The 22382-nt window shown below is 40.3% G+C and overlaps 1 protein-coding gene across 2 annotated transcripts in view; it reads right to left on the bottom strand.

Moving 5' to 3' along the window:
- Positions 1-14107: 14107 nt before the first annotated feature.
- Positions 14108-22382, bottom strand: part of ACYP2 (acylphosphatase 2) — a 45386-nt gene continuing 37111 nt past the window's right edge. For both annotated transcript variants that reach the window (XM_075088100.1, XM_075088098.1), the window contains one exon: positions 14108-15071. In XM_075088100.1, the coding sequence (XP_074944201.1) occupies positions 14957-15071 (115 nt within the window). In that variant the 3' untranslated portion in view covers positions 14108-14956. The remainder of the gene's footprint in view (positions 15072-22382) is intronic.

Raw genomic sequence — 22382 nt, 5'->3', positions numbered from 1 at the left:
GTGCTGGCTTCTGTGGAAGGCAGAGATAATGAAGTGGAAAAAGCCTGGCCAATAACCTTCTTGTTAGCCTTACAGCAGATGTTTTTCTTTTCAACCTGATATGCATCTCCCTGCCTGTCTGCTAAAGAAGAGTTTTATTATGAAGTAATCTCATTCTACAGTTATACATGAATACAAAAGATGACAGAAGAGACGAATGCCTTTATCCCACCTTTAAGTCCTCAATCTGTCACATTCTCCCTCTTCAGGATCCTTCACTGGCCAAATATTGTAAAGTCCTGACATAAGAGCATCTCCAGAGGATCTGCCATTCACCTGTGGACACTACTTGCCAGATCTGGGGATTTAATAGGCCCAGGTTTCCATTACAAAGTTAAATCCCCTCTCACAATACCAGTATTAGAAGTGGTAGGCAAAACCTCAGAAGGCCAAAACAGGGTTATTCTGCAAGATCTAGACTGACTTGAAGTCAATGGAATTCTTCTACTATACGGCTCTGAATATTTTCAATTACACATAGTATATCTTAATAAAAAATTGGAAAAAGAAGAATTTCTATACTTTCCAAGTGAAGATTTCTCCTAGCCAAAGTTCCCAAATGTAGTTGATTAGTGTAAAGTAATTACTGTTATTACCCTTTATATTTCTGCCAGAAGAGGTGAGACCTCTGGTACTTAAAAAAACGCATTAAAGGTCTTATGAAAACCTAATTTGTTGAAGAAATGAGGAAGGAAGGAGCTTAGCTTTTAATCCTGTAATGAGGGACTCACTAATGAAAAAGAAATTCCTTTAGAAGGCTTTCCCAGGAAATACCTCGGTTCATAAGATTAATTTGTATGATGTCCCCATCTTTTGGATTTAGAAAGCACTTTGAAACTCTGTTTACCCAGTGTGTGAGTGGCTTAAAAAAAAAAAAAAAGAGAGAGAATAAAAAGAGAGGAAATAAGGTACAAAACAGCTAGTCTGGTAGAGGAATTCCCTTTGAGAAAGATATCTGGGGCGGGGGGTGGAGTGGGGAAGACATCCCAGTTAAAGGCCCCAAAACAATGCTCTTGAAGTTCAACCTCAGCTCCTACTTGAGCAAAAAAGTTTATGGAATAAAAGTTTTCTTTTCTTTTTCTGTTTCTGTTCAGGTTTTTTGTTGTCAAACTGCCTAGACTACCGGTGCCCAGTTCTGTGCCTAGAACCTACAAATTCTTTCACAGTTCACACAAGAAAAGCTACTAAAAGTGACAGATACTTTCCCATATCCTGACACTTGTCCAAGACAGCTACAGCTTCTCAGAGACCTGTTGTAGCACCCACAGCCCAAGGAGCAGAATGCCCAGGTGAAGTCAGGATGTGATTCTGGGGTGCAGCATGTGACACCACACACAGACAGCCAAGCTCAAGTTCCAGAAGCACTGCAATGCCAATAACCTGGACAATTTCCCTTGTTTCTCAAAGGGGCTAAACAATCACTTAGGGAGACATGGCTTTGCGGAACTACTTCACGTGCCCCCCTCCCAGACCAACGTACTCTGAAGACTCAAGCCTATTCCCGCACAGACCTACATGTCTTCCATCCCAAGCTCCTGACCCTGCCAGCCCTCAGGTACCCGAAACACTCTTTGTGTTGCAAGTCACTCCCTGAGAACTAACAGCCTCTCCAGTAATGATGGGGAGCCCTGAACTGGGAAATGCTCAGGCTCTGGCAGAACTCCACCCCACAATGGCATTACACTGCTTCACTTTGGGTCCAGGTCTGGTGGGTGGGAAATCTCACCAGCCCTCTTTGCTTCTGAGGGCTTAAAGCTGGGACCTTGCGCTGGCAAGAGCACTTAAGCAGGTGGGGAGGTGCCCTCCTCCTGTGAAGCACGTAGATCTCCAGACAATGGTGTGTGGCACCTGGAGAGACCCAGCAAGGGTTTGTGAGCAGGTGATGTGGGACGATCACTCGGAAGCCAGCGAGGGCTCTGTCTGTGCCCCTCCATCCTGGCTGTTAGCGCACAGTTGCTAGGAGACCCCATCTGGGAAGCCTGAGGCAGCAAGAGACTAACGGGACTGAGCCACAGGGAGAAGAGGACAGCGTGGCGACGCCTGCGCTGGCTCTGCTGGCAGAGACTTCAGGCCAGCCTTCTTCCCGGGGTGCCTCCTTGCCTCCCCTCTCACTGCTATGTGCCCCATTTCTCACCCTAGCCTGAAACACGTCAGCAATCAGTACAGAACTGGAGATCAGCTCAATTCGGAGCACCAAGCAGAGGCTTCCTCTTCAGCTGTGAGGAAACGTTTGCTGAATGGGGACTGTTCATGCAGAATGCCGCAATTGCAGAGCAAAGGAATATGTATTGATTCAGATAAATGGCTGGATAGATTATGTTTCTCCCGCTTCAACAGTTAGGGGTGGAATCTAGGATAATACACGTTTCTCAATCTAACATATGCTGAGCTGTTTAACTTCACCATTTCCAGTTTCTCATGCTGATTAGCTGCACTGCTACTTTGTAAGGAAGTCAGTGAGGTTACCTTCCTGCACCTGGCTCAGCACCACCATCTAGTTAATTCAGTTAATTCAATGCTTCTCAAGTAGTATGCGGGTGCTCACAGCCCTAGAAAAGCAACCTATATGGAGCATTTCTTCCATAATTCCAGCTTACATCAAAAGACACCTTGCTACTGTTTCAGCTCCAAGCAGAAATGAGATAAAAAGGAAGAAAATTACCTCCAGCGCAATGTTTCTACAGCCAGACCCAACTTCCAACTCCTTATCAGACATTTAACTGTGCCATGAACCATGACACCCACCCACTCCCAGTATGCATTACCCTTTTGGAGGCTACTCCTCTTGTGACTGGACAACTGTAATCAGTATTTCTTTCAGAACCCCCATTTAGTCCTGAGAAATAACTTTCTCTGAAGAGGAGGGGGTAATAAGTTTAAGTTCAAGAGAAAAAGGGAATCACCAATTTCATTAACAGCTCACCTGGAAAAAAAAAAAGATTTCCCTGGTAAGTTTCCTCAGAATAGACAAGGCCACCAGTTCAAGTTTTGCTGTCTGTTTCTTCCCACACACACATTTTAAAGAAAATATAAGCATACCCTGAGGGGTACTTGAGGGTTTGGGTTTTAAATTTACAACCAGCTTCTGAAAAAAATGGCCCTTAACATGTCACTGGAGTCACCTACCTGATCCCAGGTGGATTTAAGTTTTCTCAATGACAGAAGTGTTCCCCCCATGCAGAATCACACATGCCATGTCTATGTAAATGTAAGGGGGTGCACCGCAGAAATCAGCACTGCATGTGAAGGCATAGAAAAAATTGTGTACTGTGTCTATACCAAGAGTCAAAAATAAAATACCTTTCTAAGCTTGGTATCTTGTGGAAGGATTTAGTCATTCCCATTTCCCAAAGAGAAGGCAGAATAGCAGTGAGGTGGCACACTGGGCTTCCAATGTTTGTTGTAAGCCAATTGCATCTGAAAGGATTGTACGATATGTTCAGAGTGGGATTTAGTTGGGGCTTCAGGGAAGAAGCCAGAGGTGGTTTGGGAGGGATAACTAAGTTTCAGGACCCTAACAACATCAATTACTGTAAAGTGGGGCAAAGGAGGAATAAAATTGGTTCATGTGAATTTTTTTCTTGGATTAAAATTACTTGACTCTGACCTTAAACTGATAGGGAAATTGAATCTCAGAGCTCACCAAAGTCTGTGCATACATGACTTGACTTGTTTTAATACTAAAATTTTCTTCATAATAAAAGAGAAGACCAATTTGAACAGATGAAAGTCCACTAGATGCCTAGAGAGAAAAAAAAAAAAGTTGCAAGCTTTATGGCAAAAGCTTTCAGAATCAAGGAAACTAGTTCTAATCAATAAGTGACAGCTTCCCTACATCTGACTGGCTGCAAAGTCTGCCTCCTTCATTTGCAGCGTTACTAAATATGCTCATTTGAGTCACTCCTTGATGAGTACATCAGTCCAGAGCGACCTTTTATCTTCCCATAGTTATAGTCATGGCATATGTTTTGCCATGGCGATGCCCGTGGCAACATTTTCTTTATGAACTGGTTAATTAAAACATTTGTAAGATGCCATTACTATTTGTCCCTATTTGAGGTGTATTCTCCAAAGCCTCCCCCTGCAAGAAATGCAGCACAAACTGTGCCCTGAAGGAGAGGGATCAGGTATACTGACCCAAGCAAAGCTCCTTTGCCCTACTATTTTCTTTCTTTAAGAATAATGCAAAGACAGAGACTATATTTAATATACTTATGCAGGGAAGGATTTTTGAAGCGGAAGAGTATGTTGGGATCGAAGAGTGCAGCCCTAGCTCTACCTCTGGCTTGTATTTTTCTACTCGTGTGTTTATTTTATTAGGCTAGACAGGCACTTTCTCTTTTCTGCATGCCTGGGTAATGCAATCCCCAGCGGTGTTACGCTGTCAGGAAGTATCACTCCAGAGAATCCAACGGAGTGTAGCTGTTGAGGCAGGACTTCTGAGAGAGACGGTAACTACAGCACAAGCAGGAGCCTAAGCCATTAGCGATCACTACCAGCTCAAATGGAATAGCTAGAAGAGGGGAAATATAGGGCTGTTCCTGGATTAGCATTATACAGGGAGCTGTATCAGTGGTGAAAGCCTGAAATAAAACGGAAAGGCAAATCCCAGAGGGACAGAGGAGAGCTACAATGGTTTCTGGGAGTTATTAGACTATAAAACTCTAGCTGACCTCAGACTCAAGGGAACCAAAAAAGACTGTCAAGAAGGGAGTGTCTTGAAATAGCTGTTCGGGTATGACAACTCTAATCTGAAGCAACAAAAGACTGGAAAAAAACAAGTAGTAGCTCAGTGTAGAAAAGTCTGTATATAGTCCTTATGCTTTTTGCTGCAGCTACTGTTGAGATGTGGTTCAGCACATGCTTCAGAAGACCCCTAGAAGTCTTTACGGTGTTTCAATTTTTTAAGCTGCTTCACTTGAAATTTTAGGTCGTCAGTATCATACATCCAAATATGTTGGTCTTGGGTGAAGGAAAATGGTTAACTGAGAAACAGGAGTCTGAAATTCAATCATGGACTAAGAATAAACATCTCGGTCACAGACAGATGGATCACAGCTCAGATGTTCAAAACACAGAAAGAGATGTTTGAGGAGAAATAAGCCAGTGGGAAGTGTGAAGCAGTAAATTGGTAGGATTTCTCTCACTGAGATGAGCATTATCTACAACAATTGTGATATACAGAAGCATTACCAAATAGTCCATGACCACTGAGCAGCAAGTATTATACATACTAATCAAGACAAAGAAGCACCAATAATAGGGGTGGCAGCATCAGTAAAGAGGTTTGCTTCAAAAGATCCCTTTACCTATTCTTCTAATAGTTAGCAGGGAGATTTCTTTTTCTTTTTCTTTCTAAATACTTATTTCAGTCACATTAGTTCAGTGGTTGCTTCAGGTTACTTTTAAATAGGGTGTTCTCCCAAGTATTCTTCTCATAGCTGCAGGTCTTTGATTTGTGGCTATTTTGTTTACTGTCTCAAAGCATATTTTTAAAAATCAGAGGGTATTTTTCCTTACTTCTCTTATTAGATGCATCAGGTTTTTGATGCTAAATAATGTACAGCGGACATCTTGTCTTTTTTTTATTTCAGCTAATAGGAGCATCTGAGGTTAAGTCTGCCTCCTAGTTTGCAGAAGTTAATGCCTCCCCTACTACAGTAGCAGCAGAGAAACAAAAAAACATTTTTTTCCTTTCTACTTCACAGTGATGGCAGCAAAGATAATATGTTATTGCTAAGGTTCTTCAGAACTAATAATTCTGTGGCATTGTTAGCAGAATAGCCCTGGTTCTGCACACTATCTCCTTTAGACCACTTGAAAACCTTAGCCCATGGGCTTGCTACAAAGCAAAATAATGTACCCAGGCCTTTCCCCTAGGACTGAACACGAGTTAGATTTCTATGGTGATTCGCTTCAAGGCAAGTCTGTGTGGAGCATATCAAATCTTGCTAATTATCACAGCCATGACATATCCGCTACAGCTTTTAGTGTCTCCATTCCCCCACAGACAACTTTTTTTAAAAAAAAAAAAAAAAAAAAAAGGCAATAAGTCCTGGCCATGGCTTTTAGAAAAAAAGGAAAAAGGATACAAAAAAAATCTCAGCTTCCCCCTGTGATTTCATTCCCTAAACTTCATGAATACCATCTAAAAAGTTAAAAAAGCAACCAGTGAGCAAAGAGTGCTACACAGAGGTAGACAGCTGCTGGTCAGCGGAGCTACCAGATAGGAAGCTGATTTGCTACTGGGCTTTATGTTTTCCTGTTCTCACTAATTTCTTTCTAACAGGGTAAAGAGGATGGTACGTGCATGACTCAGAGGACACTGGTCGGGGCTGCAGGGGAGGGGAAGTACACCACCTAGCAAAAACAGAAGTTGAGATTTTGCACTGCTGACATAAGAGGTGTTCATTAGGTGTGCAACAGCAGAATTCTTCCCATTCTCCTTAACCCAACGCTCTATTTGAAGATGCAATATTACAATGATTAACTAGCCTTTGCATCAGACACTAAAATAGCTCCCAGTGTTCAGCTGTATCACAAACTGTCTGAAAGGTTAAAAGCAGTCACTGCAACCCACCCTGCACATGTACATAAAACACTTTGGTGATTTACTTCAGTATCAGATAGTGTAAGAAGCAAAAGCAGCACTGCAGGCCTTGTTTATTAGGATCTGCCCTTTTTGCCTGAAAACCTGTAAGCATTTCTCACAAGCAGAACTGTCGTCTCAGTGTTTTCAGAACAACTCAGTTCATTCAGAACATGTGTGCATTTTAAAGGTACCTTGACTAAGCCAAAAATTTCAGAAGTCGTGGCCGGCTGTTTCTGTCCCTTTTTTTTTATTCCCAAAACATTATAGAATTTCTCCTAAAGAAAAGGGCAGCGCAGGAGTGCAACGTTTCTTAACCTCCAGAGTAGATTTGTATGGCTAACAAAACTGTTATTTCGCACATGATCGTTTCTACAAATAATCGTGTGTAGAGCTGTAACACGCTGCTCCGAAGAATCTCAGGAGTGAGATGAGTTCATAGTAGTTCGTAAATATTAATTCATAAAGGGAACTAATATTTATTCCACAGGACAGAGACTGGTCACATAACGAGACGCTGGAAGCGCACTGGTGTACTGCCAGCTATTTAAACAGCAACGATGTGAGCATCACCGGCATCTCTTGCACATACAGACTGACATACCCCTCTATCCATTAAGTATAAAATACAGTGGTTTGCTCAAACGTCTGCATGTAAAGGTACTATGCTCTATCTAACCTGCACCTTGGAGCTGAGCGAGCTTCACAACCCCGAAGTTTAGATGTTGCAAAGGTATAAAAATCCCTTTTTACAGCTGAAATGACTATCTAAAGGAAACCTTTTTAACCTTTCTGTGCTTTAGTTTCCACACTTCCGGCAAACCACACTTCCTACCTTCGATAAAGTAGTTCAGTAACTGGAAGTTGAAAGTCACCAACTATTCTTATTCACCTGGTGGCTTTAGCAGGAAAGCTTTGTGAAGGCATTTATCACAAAACACTGCACTTTCAGTTTGAGAAACACCAGCTTCAGGCTATGTTAAATGTAAAGATATTACTGAAAGACCAAAGGTAGAAAACCAGTCTTTCATCAGCAGTGGTGAATTTCACAGTTGTTCTGAATACTTTAAACAGCAGAATGTAAGAATTCGGTGGGTTTAATGGGCTTTGCTTCAGACAAAAGTGTTGTTACAAATGCTGGTATCATATCTTAGAAATAAGAGAAAGCACTATCTCGTCAATTGCTCTGTACCTACAGTTCAGTTTAAAATGACAAATAGTTCCTTCCTTCTCACAGGCACATTACTGACTGCTAGATTATACTGTCCGCATAATGAATTTAAGTAATCAGCATTATGGTATTCAGGCTATGGCTTAACTGTGATAAACAGTGCCTAAATCCTATTCATCTTGGTATATCACTCATTCTTTGGAGTACACATTACTCTTTAGTCATCATTTTGTTTTGAAAGTGTCAGCAAACTTAGATGACTGAACAGGTTTTTTTTCCTCTCCGAGTTACATAGTGGGTCATTAATTAGTTTTAACTCAGTCTGCAAATTTTTTGTCTGCCTATTTCCTGACTGCAGACATGGTCATTTCTGATGAGATGCTACTGTTATAGACCCTCCCTTATCTGGAGATACACATCACAATTCACATGGATTTTCCTACCTGCTACTAAGATTTCTTCCCCCAAGCAAACTCAGCTGCTCAGCAGTACCCTAGCTGTACAGTTCAGTAGTATGTGTCATCAAAATTTTATGAGGTTAGTTGTTTTTGAACAGGGAAAATACACAAAACATCAGTAACACTTGTCCACAGCTGTGATCAGCCCAGGGCACCAAACGCTGCCATCTAAACAGATGATTCTCTTAACACTTGATATATTATTTTGGCCTCTCTTTTCATGCTCCAAACATATCTCCTGAACTTTTGCTCCTGAATGCCTTCTCAAGCTCAAGAACTCCTTCAAGATAGGGCCTCTTCTGCTGAGACCCTCTTCCCCAGCTTGCCCTTTTCTGTTTATGCTGCTCATTGAGAAATAGTTTGCAGCAACACCATTGACTGCAGCTCCAAACAAACAATATCAGGTAAATTTCTCCACGCCAAGCTTTTTAAAAGTCCAGTTCCTGCACCCCTGCTGCTCTATTTACCATCCCTATGCCTCAGCTAGAGCCTGTTGTTACTAATATTAATGCTTCCCAGGGTCATATGCGCCCTGGTATCTCTGCTCTCACTCTTTGCAGAACGACTTTGTAACTACAAATGGGTAATTACTTGTTTACTTGGGACAGCGCAGTATCTGGCATGTTTCCAAGTGGTGAACTTCATGCAAGAAAGTTTGGGCTTTTATAATGTTCCTGAAGCCACAGTGATACTACTTTGAGTAGGAAAAAAGAAGGCCGGCACCCAGAAAGTGACTTAGTGTCTTTATCTTATCTACCACTTCTCAAACACTGTCCCATTAATAATGCATTTCCTTGCTTGGTAGCGTTCCTCCCCTTGCATGACCAATTACTGTTCTCTCTGAAGTTCATGGCAGCATTCCAGTGGAACATAAGTTAGTGCCTCCGAGGACAGAACTTGTGTCTCTCCCTTGTTTATTTTGTTATCTCCTTGCCAAATACAAGTGAATGCCAGGTTACCTTGCAGCTAATGGAAAAACCTAGGGATTCTGCGTATAAATGTAATTCAGCTTGGCTTTAGCGTGCTATGCATATCAGATCCGGAAAGGAACTGGTCTCAAAACATCTAAAGGGCATTGTCCCTTTTCTTCCGGAAGAGACACCAGTGCATGGTTATGATGGACAGAATTTGCTTCTTGACACTGATCAAGTGCCCGTGAATCAAAAACAAGGATTAAGGCCTTCAATGTTGCAACACAAATTTGTGCCTCTAGCTGAATGTGCACATCAGCAAGCTTCTACTGTGAAAAAGATCTTCAGAAAGCATGGTATTATCCTGCTGTCCCCATTCAGGAACATCTCAGATGCAGGCAATGTTACAAGACTTCCCTTTCTCTAAGACAGAGGAATTGCAGGCATTAGTTAACACCGAGAAGCGATTTGCACGGCTACAAGAGCCCACACTGCCATTTCAAACAGCACATCTCTTCTCTGATGATATTGGGCCAAACTTTTCCTACTCCTCCATTAACGCTGTTTAGCGTGTAATTCTTCATGCTGCTACCTTCTGATATAAAAGGGCAATTACATTTCACAACTGATTCATGAAATGGTTCATTAGAAAAGATTTTCATATATTTATATTCATACTAACGTATACTATCATAGTAAGATCACCTAATTGTGGAAAACAACTAGTATTCTCATAATTACTTAAACCATTCATGAATTTTGACTGGTAAAACCTTTCAATCCATTTCTGCAGCCCTTTTAACAAAAAATGAGGTTGTTCCATCTTTGATCTTCCATTTCAGTAGTTCTTTTTCAATTATGTCAATTTTAATATCAAATGAACTGGGGCAAGCGTAGTTGCTTTAAGTCTGTGCAACCTGGTTTGACTTTGATACCGAAATAATAAGTTCTGACTCTTTAATACTAGAACTTATACCCACTACACAAGGAGCCTTGAAGAAAGAACAATGTTGTATAAACAGAGGTTTTTTAAAAAAATTATAGCATACACCAATTTTTGCCTTCATCATCTTTCATTACAGTGTTTCCTTCAAATTAGGGTACTTTCAGCGGGCAGTAGTAGGTAGCTATGCATTAATCAGTAAGCTCTCTCGACTAATCCAGTTCATTCTGTCTAGTAAGAGGATTCCAGCAACAAACATACATACAGTTTTCTAAGAAGAAAGCAAGCCAAGAAAGGCAGCTCCAGAGGACATAAAGAAAATAAAAAGTGACAGATTGGTGTCACATACAAAAGTATGGCAGGAGATCTCATTGTGCTTTCCTCTGTATGAAGGTTCAAGAATGAGTAGATATAGCAGAACTCTCCTGTGCAGGCACTACAACATTGTAAGTAAATAGCGTAATACAAGATTACATCATTCCCGATGAGGCAGAATGCTCTCATTCTGTTCACTGCTTAATAGGGAAGAGTTAATTTTTTTCTTTAATCAAATATACAAAAACTCATACATTTTTTAAATTGCCTGGCCATTTAGGAGGTAAGCTCCAATTTTAATTAACATGTCTGGTCTTACAGTTTAATGATGTGAAGTCTCTTGAATTACGGCAGGACACAAGCCAGGCACAATATTTTCCTTCAAGAAAGTCAGCATTGACCAGAATTCACAAAAAATCTGGAAATAGCGGGAACAGACTTTCAGAAGTCTCAGCTCTTTTTAGATAGGTGGAACCTGTATCCACTTGCAGCAAGAATGGAGCTGGCCTACACATAATTTGTTCTTGCTGAGTTGCATTTTCAAAAAATAAGTCAAAATAAAATTAAAGGATATCTCCAGTTGTAACTGAGTGATATCAGTACATAGTAGAAAAGTAAAAAGGTGTCAACTTAGTCTTGATGTCTAACTAGCTAAATGTTCATGCCTTTATCTTACCATTGCAATTCCTTGGCTCCTCAAAATCAATGTCATTTTCATTAAATCTAGAGATATTGCTCTGATGTTCTGCACACACTGTATTTTCACAAATGCGATGATCTTGGACTCATGATACTTTAACAGAATCTGAGGATTAAATAAAGTGAGAAGATTAACGCACACTGTGCAAGACAACACTACATTCGTTGCAGTAACAGAGCAGCAAGTGACTTGCAGCATGGAAAAATACTTCCAAGCACCCAAATTCTACAGAGGGCTCAAATCTCCCCAAATGCGAAGGTGTCCTGCCCAGGCTCATCCAATCCCTCCAACAAGCTCTTCATCCAACTTCAGAGACCCTGACTTCACTAGCACATAGGCCAACCTCACTAGCCTACCCAGGAAGCTGACAGATGGAAGTCACCACTATCTGCTGCGGGGCTGCAGCACCCTGCCTTGATCTGAAGGGTCTTTCCAACAGAGAACAGAAGTTACTTTCAACAGCCTTCAACTGTCTTGGAAAAAGTCATCCAAGTTATAAAAAACAAACTGGTCTCTGTTCACTTATAATAGCCTTTTCAGGAGAGCAACAATGACATACTGTCCCCTAGACTACTTCTTTTCAACATGCTTTTGACAACACCATCTCATGTACGCTACTTACAAACTTCAGTCTATTCCTTCTTGCCATCAGTACAAACCTCCATTTTGTGTGCAGCATAACCCCAAGGAGATGTGGGATTATTTGCTTATTGCTGATGACCACCTGGGCAAGGGTCCTACAAGCTTGTATTTACTCACAATTAGGGCAGGTGCCACTTTGTGCAAATCAAACCTTTCTCTTTGCATAAAACAACCTACTTCTCAAGCTGGCTATATGCCTCGACAAATACAGGATCCTAACCGTACTGCAGGCATTTGCATGAATAAAACATGGCTATGCAACAACAGTTAAGAACAGATATGATGCATTGAAGTTTGATTTCAGTGCAATATAAAGAGAGCCTAAAACATCTGTAAGGAGGTTCCCCATGGCCATGCACCAGGATGCCAGCAGCACCCAGTAAGCCAAGTATTATTTCCTCAGTTTGATAACAGAGGGGCTTTGGCTTCAGTAACCTCTAAATTCACAGGGACATGCATTTTTCATGTTATATATTATTATTATAGTTATCACTGTCTTGGGCCTCCACCTTCAGCTAGAATGAGGAAGTATAACGTAAGAGAGACCTTGGCCCCTTGGAACTCATTCACTTCAGGAAACTATGTGTGTATGCTCCAGCACACACCTGGCTACCAGACTTTGCAAAACTCTGAAGGCATGGACTGTGATATTTATGCCCTCTTCAAACCCTGCCCAGGGTTTCTGGGAAACATCAACACGCTTATTTGCTTATTTGCTCAGCACAATCTTAACTTCTAAGAATGAACAGCATATGATATGCAATTTATTTAGCACTGTCAGAAAACTGTTAAATACATTATAGCACAACACAACGCGCATGTATTTTAGTCTTGAATGTCAAAAACACTCGGAGCTAAACTTACTAGAGAAGTTGCACATATTTTTTGCCCCTTGCCATATCACTGATGTGAGGGAAGCAGATGTTGTAAATGTAGAACATCAGTATTGATGACACAAACAAAAAGGAAGGAGGCTCAAAGCAAAAAGGTAGGCTCAAGATGAGCACAGAAGCAGGGGCTGAGTATTGTCACACAGATTTAGAAAAAAACCCCTTGTGACACAGACTCAGCTAGAGGTCTGGCCTACAGTATATAGGCTGCAGATTACAGGAATATATTTCCTTAATACTATATTAGAAATAACTCTGCTGAAATACTGCTTGGTTAGGAAAAGCATTCTAAAATCCTTGGTGTAGTGCTCATATCAAGATTTTAAATAATTTTTTTGGTTTTCAATATGTGAGGAATTTCCAGATTTCTTCATCTTGCAACTGCCTCAAAGTTGTCTAACTGCACATTTTGTCCCCAGAAAAGCGAGCACTTAAAATGGCTGCTTCCCCCTTCTCACGCCTTACATTTCTAGTGGAGTCGGGGTAAAGTCACTGAGTCCTTATGAGCATCCAGCTCCACCCATGCCAACACATCAAAACAACAATTTCATCTTTGGCTCCTCTTCCCGTGAATCTAATGTCCCATTTGTGTTCTGCCTTCCTCTATCGTTGTTGCTCAAAACAAGCAAAGCAACTTGGCTGGAAATGCCTTTAACTGAGGGGCTATCTTCTGCCAGGTAGCTTCAAGGAAAATGTAAACTACTTATGTTCAGCAGGATATAATTTTCAGAGAGGATGTAATGGCTATTGAGCTACCATTACACTTCAACTTTGCCATTCACCATCTGAGTTGAACAAGAGTTATTGACCATGACTTCAACAAAGGATGCTTGTGTATAATCACAGAAGTCAAGTCTGGTTGTAACTATAAGAATTTATAAATAACTTCTGCAAATTCTAGAAGATTTTACTTCTTAATACAATACAATAAAGGCCCAGTGAAAATCAATTTAGTAGTCAGTAGAAATACCTTTCTATGCACAGAATAGAGTGTGCAATGCTTAAGTTATGAAACGTCCTTTCCAGCAATTAAAAAAACCCCAGACCACAAATTTGAGGATGTTGCCTAAATTGACACTATCTACCCTTTGATGAGGTACAGAGCAGCCAGTGGAAGTAGCAGGGCTCTGCCTGTACTCAGTGCCAACCCAAGGCCACATGACCACGTCGCTGCAGCGTTATTGCACTTTAGGTACTGTACACTTCTCACAGGGACTTACAGCTCAAGCCTCCATCACGGCATGATTGCACCCACCCTGATTAGCCGAGCATACTGCCAGATCATGCAGGTGCCTGCTTGGATATATCAGAGATCTAACCAAAGTCTTCCACAATGCACTAGTCCTGACACAGAAGTACTGAGAAGCGAGGATATAGGTCTGTTCCATCCCTGACAGGCTCATTGGTACCTCCAAAAAGAGCACTATATATGAGAATTAGATACACTGCTGCGAAGGCTTAACCAATATTTATTGCAAGCACATAACTCAGGTTTCTAAGGGCCTTGCATGTACTTGGTATGATCTATACGCCTGCATGAAGTTCAATCAGGTTCCAACATACATTCTTAACTAAGGAGCATATGCACATCAGTAAGGAAAACAACTGAAATCTTCAGTTAGTAAGAATATCAAAAAAGCAAAAAGAGCAAAACTTCCTTTACAGTCAGTACAGATGTAAGCTATGGGTAGACAAGGGAAAGCAGGTGAGAGGCCAAGCATTTCATCGTCTTGTTCCAAGGCTTATCTGCATTGTTATACAGAATTTTAAACCAGAGCTGGTTAGATAATCTTAGGTTGAGGTAACATATGTTTATTTTAAATTACACTCTCACTTAATCAATTATCACAAATAACATGATCTATAATACAGAGCTGTTAGAAGAGATCTCTCAGTGTTCCAGTTCTGTAGGTAAGTGTTTTTGGTGTGATTACAAACAGTAGAACATCAATTTATTGTTTTGTATCTAAAATACGAATCACAGCATAAAGATTAGATTCTATATGGTTACATGTAACAAATCTCATTGTGCACAAATAATCACTGACACTTGCAACCATTTATCTGGCTTTCAAGATGGAACAAATTATATATTGGCATTTTAGATATTAGATATTGACATTCATGGTATAAAATGTCTAATACAGCAAGTAAGAATTCCTACTTCATGTGAACAGGGACCATTTATATTCATCTCTAGGACAGAAAGCATCCAAATGCTCTTATGACGTTTTATGGAGGCATGGAAAATATCATGCAGCAGATACGTTGTTTTGTGCTTAGCAATGTTTTCTTCTATTAGTATCTAGTGCTAAATCCTGAGAAGTCAAGCTTGGAAATCTCCTTTTCATTGGAAAAACTTGTTCGATCTATGCGAGAACTTGGGCTTCCAACTTTACTCAGCCACGATTTCCTGCAAGAAAAATGAGAGGGTTAGCATATAAAGAACTGCATGTGTGGGGTTTATCCTCCTGTCATGCCTTCCCCTTTTAAAAGGCATAAGTAGCAGTCTTTCAATGGGGAAACAATGCCAAATGTGTTTAGTTCTTTTCTGATTTCCCTGCTCCTCTCCTTTAAAAGGAAAACAAACTGTTCAAAAGGTATCAGTATTTCAAAAAGTATTACTCAATATTACATAAAAATACATCTGACAAAAGGCTAAAGCAGATTTACTGTAACTATTCCTTTTAAGGGCATTAAAATAGGTATATATTACTTCTGCAGATTCAATACTATACTTTTAGCAAATACCTAAAAACCATTCATAATTGAAAAATATTGTGAAAAAAAGAACTGTAACTCCCAGTTTACCCATTTTTGGCAACTAAAAGAAACAGAAATTGAAATGAAAATTATTAAGTTGAAAACCAGCAAAAAGACATAAAGCAAACAGGAATTAAAGTGATGTCACAAAACAATACTAAATTATAATAGTAAATACTGAATTTTATACATTCTTCATCCATGAGTGGCAATTTTGCACATATTTGCATTATGATCCAACCTCTAGTTCTGCTGGTGTTGGCTGCCTCCCAGAGCACACTAGAAAACAGTATTGGACACAAACCACCATAAGGTAATCAAGGCTGGGAGCTGACGGTGCGGTGGCTGCTCCCACACACACCCCCGCCCCATATTCCTTATCCCGCAGTAACTTGCTAATTCACAGTAGTGAAACTATCATGCACTAAAAGGAGGTGCACGAACACTTGAAGTGTGACAGACGACTCTATTTACAGAGAAGTGTATTTACAAGAAATACTTTCTCAGTATTTTCTGTTGCACTAAAGTCTCAGAAATAGGAAAGAGAAAGTATTTTAGTGTAGCCTATTTAAGGAGAAATATTTCCACACAATTACTTTTTATAACTTTATTGATGCATAAACTGGTATAGACACAGAACTGCAATTAGTATTAAAAAAATCATTATTCATTTAAATTCCAATTTGAAGACCATAGAAGTTATGTCTGAACAGTTATGTTAATTAATCCATTTTAAAAAAACCACACTGAGCATTATAAAATGCAACGTTCTTGCAGTGAGACCTAATTTTGATGTCTTTGTAATAAAAACTGTGCAGAGAGATTGCTTATCTTCAGCCAGTAAACAAAACACACCTGAGGTACAGAAATGTATCCTGTTAAGAGTCCTTATGTGACAAGAAGGGTTTCATTTTTTAGACAATTTCTGACACAACACCACCACAAAACATCTCAAACGCCTTAGCTGGTTAACAGAGATATTGTTTTCTCCAAACTGCATTAGTCCTTCAAAAGATCGGTCTCATCACTAGCACGGACAGTTCCAAACACATGTTTGGGACCTATGCAACTAACCTCATTTTGAAACTCTGCTCAGCCTCTTGGTTATGAAAAGACAGACATTCTTAACACTTTATTAAGAAAGCAGGTATGTCCTCCTACTCATGTATTTTGAAATACGACCCTAGGAGTATGCTGGGTGGATTACAGACCTGCCATGCCAAAGAGCTCCATGAGCTCTTTCCTATTTGACTGCCCCAACAGAGGCTCTATATGGAAAAGCTTCCTAGAAAACACAAACCAGACAGAGATATCTCATGTTCAAAGTGTGACAAGCCTTAATTTAGCACAGAGCGATTAAAATTAATACTTCCGTTAGATGTTAAACATCTTCACACCTCTTGCTTTTTGCTTCATGTTGTGAACAACCTCCCTTCTTGTCCATTTTAGATGACGAAGTCTTTCCAGTAAGGAGTATAACACAGAAATAGGAGTATATGGGTGAAACAGGAGAATCCACCCTACACTGAAGCCCTAAAGACAGATCAGATATTTCAACAGAAGGAAATAAGCCTACTAATAGACGAGTCAATTTTGTGCCATATTATGAAAAATTTGAAAAAGCCCCTTGTTTATTTAACAGAAGTGTCCAATATTGTTGGATGTCCTTGAGTAAAAAAGAACATGTATTGGAAATACTAAATTACTTAGAGTTCTGTACTATTTTAGAAGACTACTGTGGTATCTGCAAGTGAAAAGACTTTTTTTCCTTTTTTTCTTCTCATTTTAAATGTGAGCTTGCCCTAAACAAAACCAAAAAGAAATATATTCCATGCCCAGCCTTCAACAACCGTACATAAGACTGAAATTCACCCATGGCTGCTTCCAATTCCAAAGTTCCACTGAATGAAGAAAGTAACTCTGCAAACTTTATTCATTGCCAGCTCCACATACTCTCACGTGAATAAGGATAAAGTACAAATTATGAAAATCCAATTAAAACAATCCAACTCCATGGAAATTCTTTATAGGATGCATGTATTTAAATCCGTATTTAATGCAGGAGTTTGGAAAGGAAGTGTTACAGAATTGCTCCCTACCTGGGATTTGCATGACTATAGGGGCTCAGTCCTGCATCGAGATGCTAATACTTTGCAAAAGGACTTTCTTCATTGATCTTCCCTCTCGACAGACCATTCACTCAGCACTATGTAGCAGCACATTTTTTACAAGCTAAGAAAGCAGAAAATTAGTATTTGCTGAAACTAGTACAGTTACAATTGTTTCCTCATTTATCCACAGAGCAGAAAATGTCATCTCCAATATCTCTGGTAAGGATAGTATTTTTTAAATGGTTTTAACTTTCATTAGTGTCCAGATCAATAGACCTGAGTTAATAAAAGGTTCGCTTCCTTCGCTCAGCCGCCTTAATTTTCTTTCCATGTGCCATGAATTTCACATCACCCAACACATGCAAGAGATTAGCTACAATTACTAGCATTTGGAGTTTTAGCTCGCCATTTATAGCATCCACTTCAAAAATTCACTGCTGCTACCCACTTCTCAGGAGTGAGAAAGACAGCCTTCACCTCGCTTGTCAGATGGGGTAGGTCTGCATCAAATAAGGACATTCCTGTAAACTAGTCTGTGACAGGACAGTAGGTAGATTACTCTTTAATTTTAAAGGATATATTTCTAAAGCTACGCTGCTTCAGTGATTCTGGAAGAAGAGCTAAACTCTAAGTAGCCATTTCCTACCATGTTTTATTTCTCAAGTACTGCACATCCATGCAACTGCCCTTGGCCATGCTCCAATCTCACCATTCAAAACCAAGCCGTCAGTCTGAGGGCTAGATCAGCCCAGATACACTTTATTCATAGTTTTACGAGTTATACAACCTCCCTGGCCCAGGGGAAAAGCCAGACAGGCCAGCACCCCAGGGGTCTCCCCTCAGGGTGCACAGTGCTCCTGCACCCCTCTCCCGCCCCCCACAATAGGACCAAGAGCACCCAGCTGATCGGTTCATTGGGGTGGGTGGCACCCGATGACGGGCTGTTGCCAGCATGGGCCGCCTGCCTCTTCTGGAAGCTTCTCAGCAGCCTGACAGCCACTAACCACCCCTCACACCGATGTCCCCTGCACCACATCTGGGCAGGGCTGCTCACAGGAACACCTCAAATCAAACCTGAGCAGCATTCCTGAGCACAGCTTGCACCCCAGGTGTTGTTGCTGAAGCCACTCGGAGCACACCGATTTTCCCATCCTTCTGGATTTTACTTCCTCAGCCCAGTCAGGACAGCTTGCCTGAAACAGCTTCCCAGACAAACTTAAACACGCACTTTCTCTATCCCCATATCCCTGGTGGCTTGCTCCTGGGATCCGTCATCCTTTTCCTTTTATCATTTCATCAACTAAAACCTTGCTAAGTGACTCTGGCTTGTTACCTAGGCAACTGGGCTCTTTCCATTCAATATATTACTGGAAAACGATGTCTAAAGAGCTGGGTTTGCACCGTCCTGGTTTAGGTTTTTGCAGAACCAGCCTGGCTGTGTACAGTGTTCCAAGCAGGCATCTTTCTTGCAAGCAGAGGCACAAGGGCCAACCTGTTAACTCATCAGAACAAAGCCTGGCCAGGTCAAATCTGGAGAATTCTCTGGAAATGTTACTTAAGGAGCCTTGCTGCTGAACTACAAGATAATACTAGCACAGCCCTAAAAATCACCACACTTTGAATACTACAGGCAGTAGAATAACTTCATCATTTCCCTGAATAATGATTTTTTTAAAATTGAAATCCACTCTGTAAAAAAGATTTCTCTAAGATAAATGGCCTCGTTTGCCCTATTCTCTGACCAAAGTAATTTCCTACTTTGATAGGGGAAAAGTAACTCTGATGCAGGAAGAAACAGGCCCTCCTGCACCTTTACACAGCAGGCACGCCAAACAAGGCTGTAAATGAAAGATGCCTTTTTCCTGTGGTAGGCTCTGTGACAAGCCATCAATACACATAGGATGCTTCTGCAGTAGTTCGTTTATTGTATGCAAAAAGCCAAACTATTTTATTCTGAGATTGGAGCAATTTACATGCTATAGTGTTGTAAATGGACTGAAAATGACCTACGGCATTAATACTTGGTGAGCTAGGCCAAGTTTAGGAATATGCTTGTTTCTCTTCACCTTAACCACACTATCACTTACAGTGGGACAAGAGAAATGTGTGCTTTTATGTAGAGGGAGAAAAAAAATAAAGCCACTGTGCTTGTTTACATTTTATTTCCCTTTGTTTGGGATAAAATATTGGCAAGAATGTTGCCTTTTGAAGATTGTATTTACATCTGTGACAGTGCATGGTCTAGGATTGCAAATATTTATAAAATACCTTCAAAATATTGTTGTACTCTGAAACAGTACTGTCAAGCTTTCATAAATCCTGATATTTAAATGTTTGCAGAAGAAATGTGGAATTCTTCTTCATTGCTGTCTGGCTTCTGAGCTTTTGGGAAGAAATTCAGCCGTGGTTTTCAACCACTCTACAGTCATAAGGGCTAGGAACATTCTACTTAAAATCTCTGTTTTTATAAACCTGAAATTCACATCTAGGTAAAGCCTCTAGTGGCCTGTATAGTAAAGACATCTCACAGTCTAATCTAGAGCCATTCCTCTGTCCTTACACCTCTGCTCCTGCCGCAGGAGCCTAAGAGTGAAATAGGAATCTGGAACTAAGATTTATAGAGTTCAGTGCTGCTGTGAAAAAAACAGGCAGGAAGGATAAAAACCCTGGCAACAAAAGCATTTGAAAATAGTTTCGTTTGACATTATTTGAATCATAGTGTGGCCTGAAAAAAACCAACACATTTAACATTTTAACTTTAGCAAAAGTAATCAACGCCTTAGTAAGGTGGAGAAAACAGGTTCCGAGGGAAATACATGAGGGATCCTGGGGAGAATCCTGGGAAGAATTACTAATATTTTGGTGCAGGATAAGGTCAAGAGTACTCAAGAAATATGTACAGCCAAATTTCTCCCACTAACCTTTATCCTCTGTTCTTAGTAGGTTTTTCAGTTCTCAAAACCAGGGTCTAGCTTGGGGTAAAAACCTGAAGCCACCTAACCCAAAAGGCAGCTGCCTCTAGAGCTCTGCGCAAGGGGCCTCTGCACGCCACAGAAACTGCTGCACCTTGTATGTGCATCACACTGTGGATGTTTTATTGGCAAGAATTTAATGCAAATATGATCATGACTAGCTTGCATTAGCACAGATTTTACTCCATGTACCTCAAATTTACTTTGTTGTTCATATCTGATTTATGTTAAAATGCCTTCATCTCATATTGAAGAGGAGCAATTATCGCACAATGAATGATACCATGTCTAAAGGTGTTTTTTCTTGTCTGCAATGCAAAGATTTGTTGTGGATTTTCCAGTTAATAATTTTGGTAAACTTCAAGTAGAATTTAATGATTCAACTTAAACATGCAATCAGACAAAGTATATTTTTATTTAAAGAGTTACCAGAATACCTCTTTAAGCCATGTTAGGCAAGACACATTTGGCTTCTTTCATAGCTCTTATCAGAAAAAGCTAAGCAATGTTGTTGAAATTTGTTCCAACAGAGAGGAATAAAGACATAAATGAAAAGACAAACCAAAATTCAGCCATTTCAGTAACTCAAACCAGCTTTTATGCCCACAGCGACCTACAGAGAGTACAAGACAAAAGAGAGTTTCCTCTTAAGCTCATGTCTTATCTTCCCAAAGCAGCGAACATTCCAGAGAGCCAGAAGCAGCAAAAAGGCCTATTGTGTTTTCCCCTTGTAACATGTCTGCCTCTGCAGGGTACAATTTGGCTCACAAGGCAGATCAGGAATTTTGGCCAACCCCACTCCCACTGCACAGGATGGAATTGAAAGTTATTTCTCATTCCAAATCTATGAAATCAAAGGCCTCAGGAAGCTTAAAAGGAGGAGGAACTGTTGCTGTTAGTGTACCAGTTCCAGCTCCTGCAAAAGAAAAATTAGTTCTAGTAGTTAGAAACTGATTAGCACCCATCACCCACATAAACTGTACTTTAAATAAACAGCTGTATAACAGAGAATAAAGTACTGTTGCCTCTGACCACCAATTTTACACCTGTGTTATTTAAACCCTTACCTTGGCCATTCCAAAGCAACCCTATTGCAAGTCCAGAATGAATCATCACACTGACCAATTCTGGGTTCCTTAAACTCCAGTTCATTATACAGCCCAGTAAAAACAAAGACAGCCACTACAGTCAAGTGAGCCTGGTTACAGCCATTCAATTGGATAATTCGTATCAGACCAACATGCATCCACAACCCAGGAAAGCATTCAAATAAGACAGAAAAACTGCAGCTGACAAACACAATCAAGAATTTGAAAGGCTACACTTCTCCAGTAATGAGGTTCAGCAAAGGATGCAGACATAAAAGCAGTATGAGGACCAACCCCCACATTACCATGCTCACTGTATCCTCTGTAATTCTCAGAAGACAGATTTGTAAAAAAAAATACAGATTAATTTATTATGCAGGAACTAAAACTAATGCCAGACCAAAACACAGTGAATTCCTTCAAGCACCGTGGGGATTCTTGCTATTTCCCTCAAAAGTCTCCCTTACTTTACAAGTACTTCAGATAGCTAAGACCGAAATCCAAAAAGACTCACTGAGAAGCTGCGAACTGGCCCCTTCCAAATTTAAAAAAATTGAGATCTTTGAAGGGAAGCATCACAATTTTTAAAGCATTATGTTATAAAGCACTGAGCAAGCCTGAGTGAGAATATTTAATGTTTCTAGTGTTGCAGTGACTGCACACAAGTTCACCTTTCCCTAGAATACCTGTGTTTGAATACTTCAGGAGCTAACAGATTTGCTCACTTCAGAACATGCAAGACCAACCATTTCTACCAAAGTACCTTAAATAAGCACCCACACATGGGCAC

Source organism: Phalacrocorax aristotelis, chromosome 3, assembly GCF_949628215.1.
Source record: "Phalacrocorax aristotelis chromosome 3, bGulAri2.1, whole genome shotgun sequence".
Taxonomy (NCBI): Eukaryota; Metazoa; Chordata; class Aves; order Suliformes; family Phalacrocoracidae; genus Phalacrocorax; species Phalacrocorax aristotelis.
The sequence above is the reverse complement of the archived record's forward strand: the minus strand, read 5'-3'. Positions and strand labels throughout refer to the sequence as shown.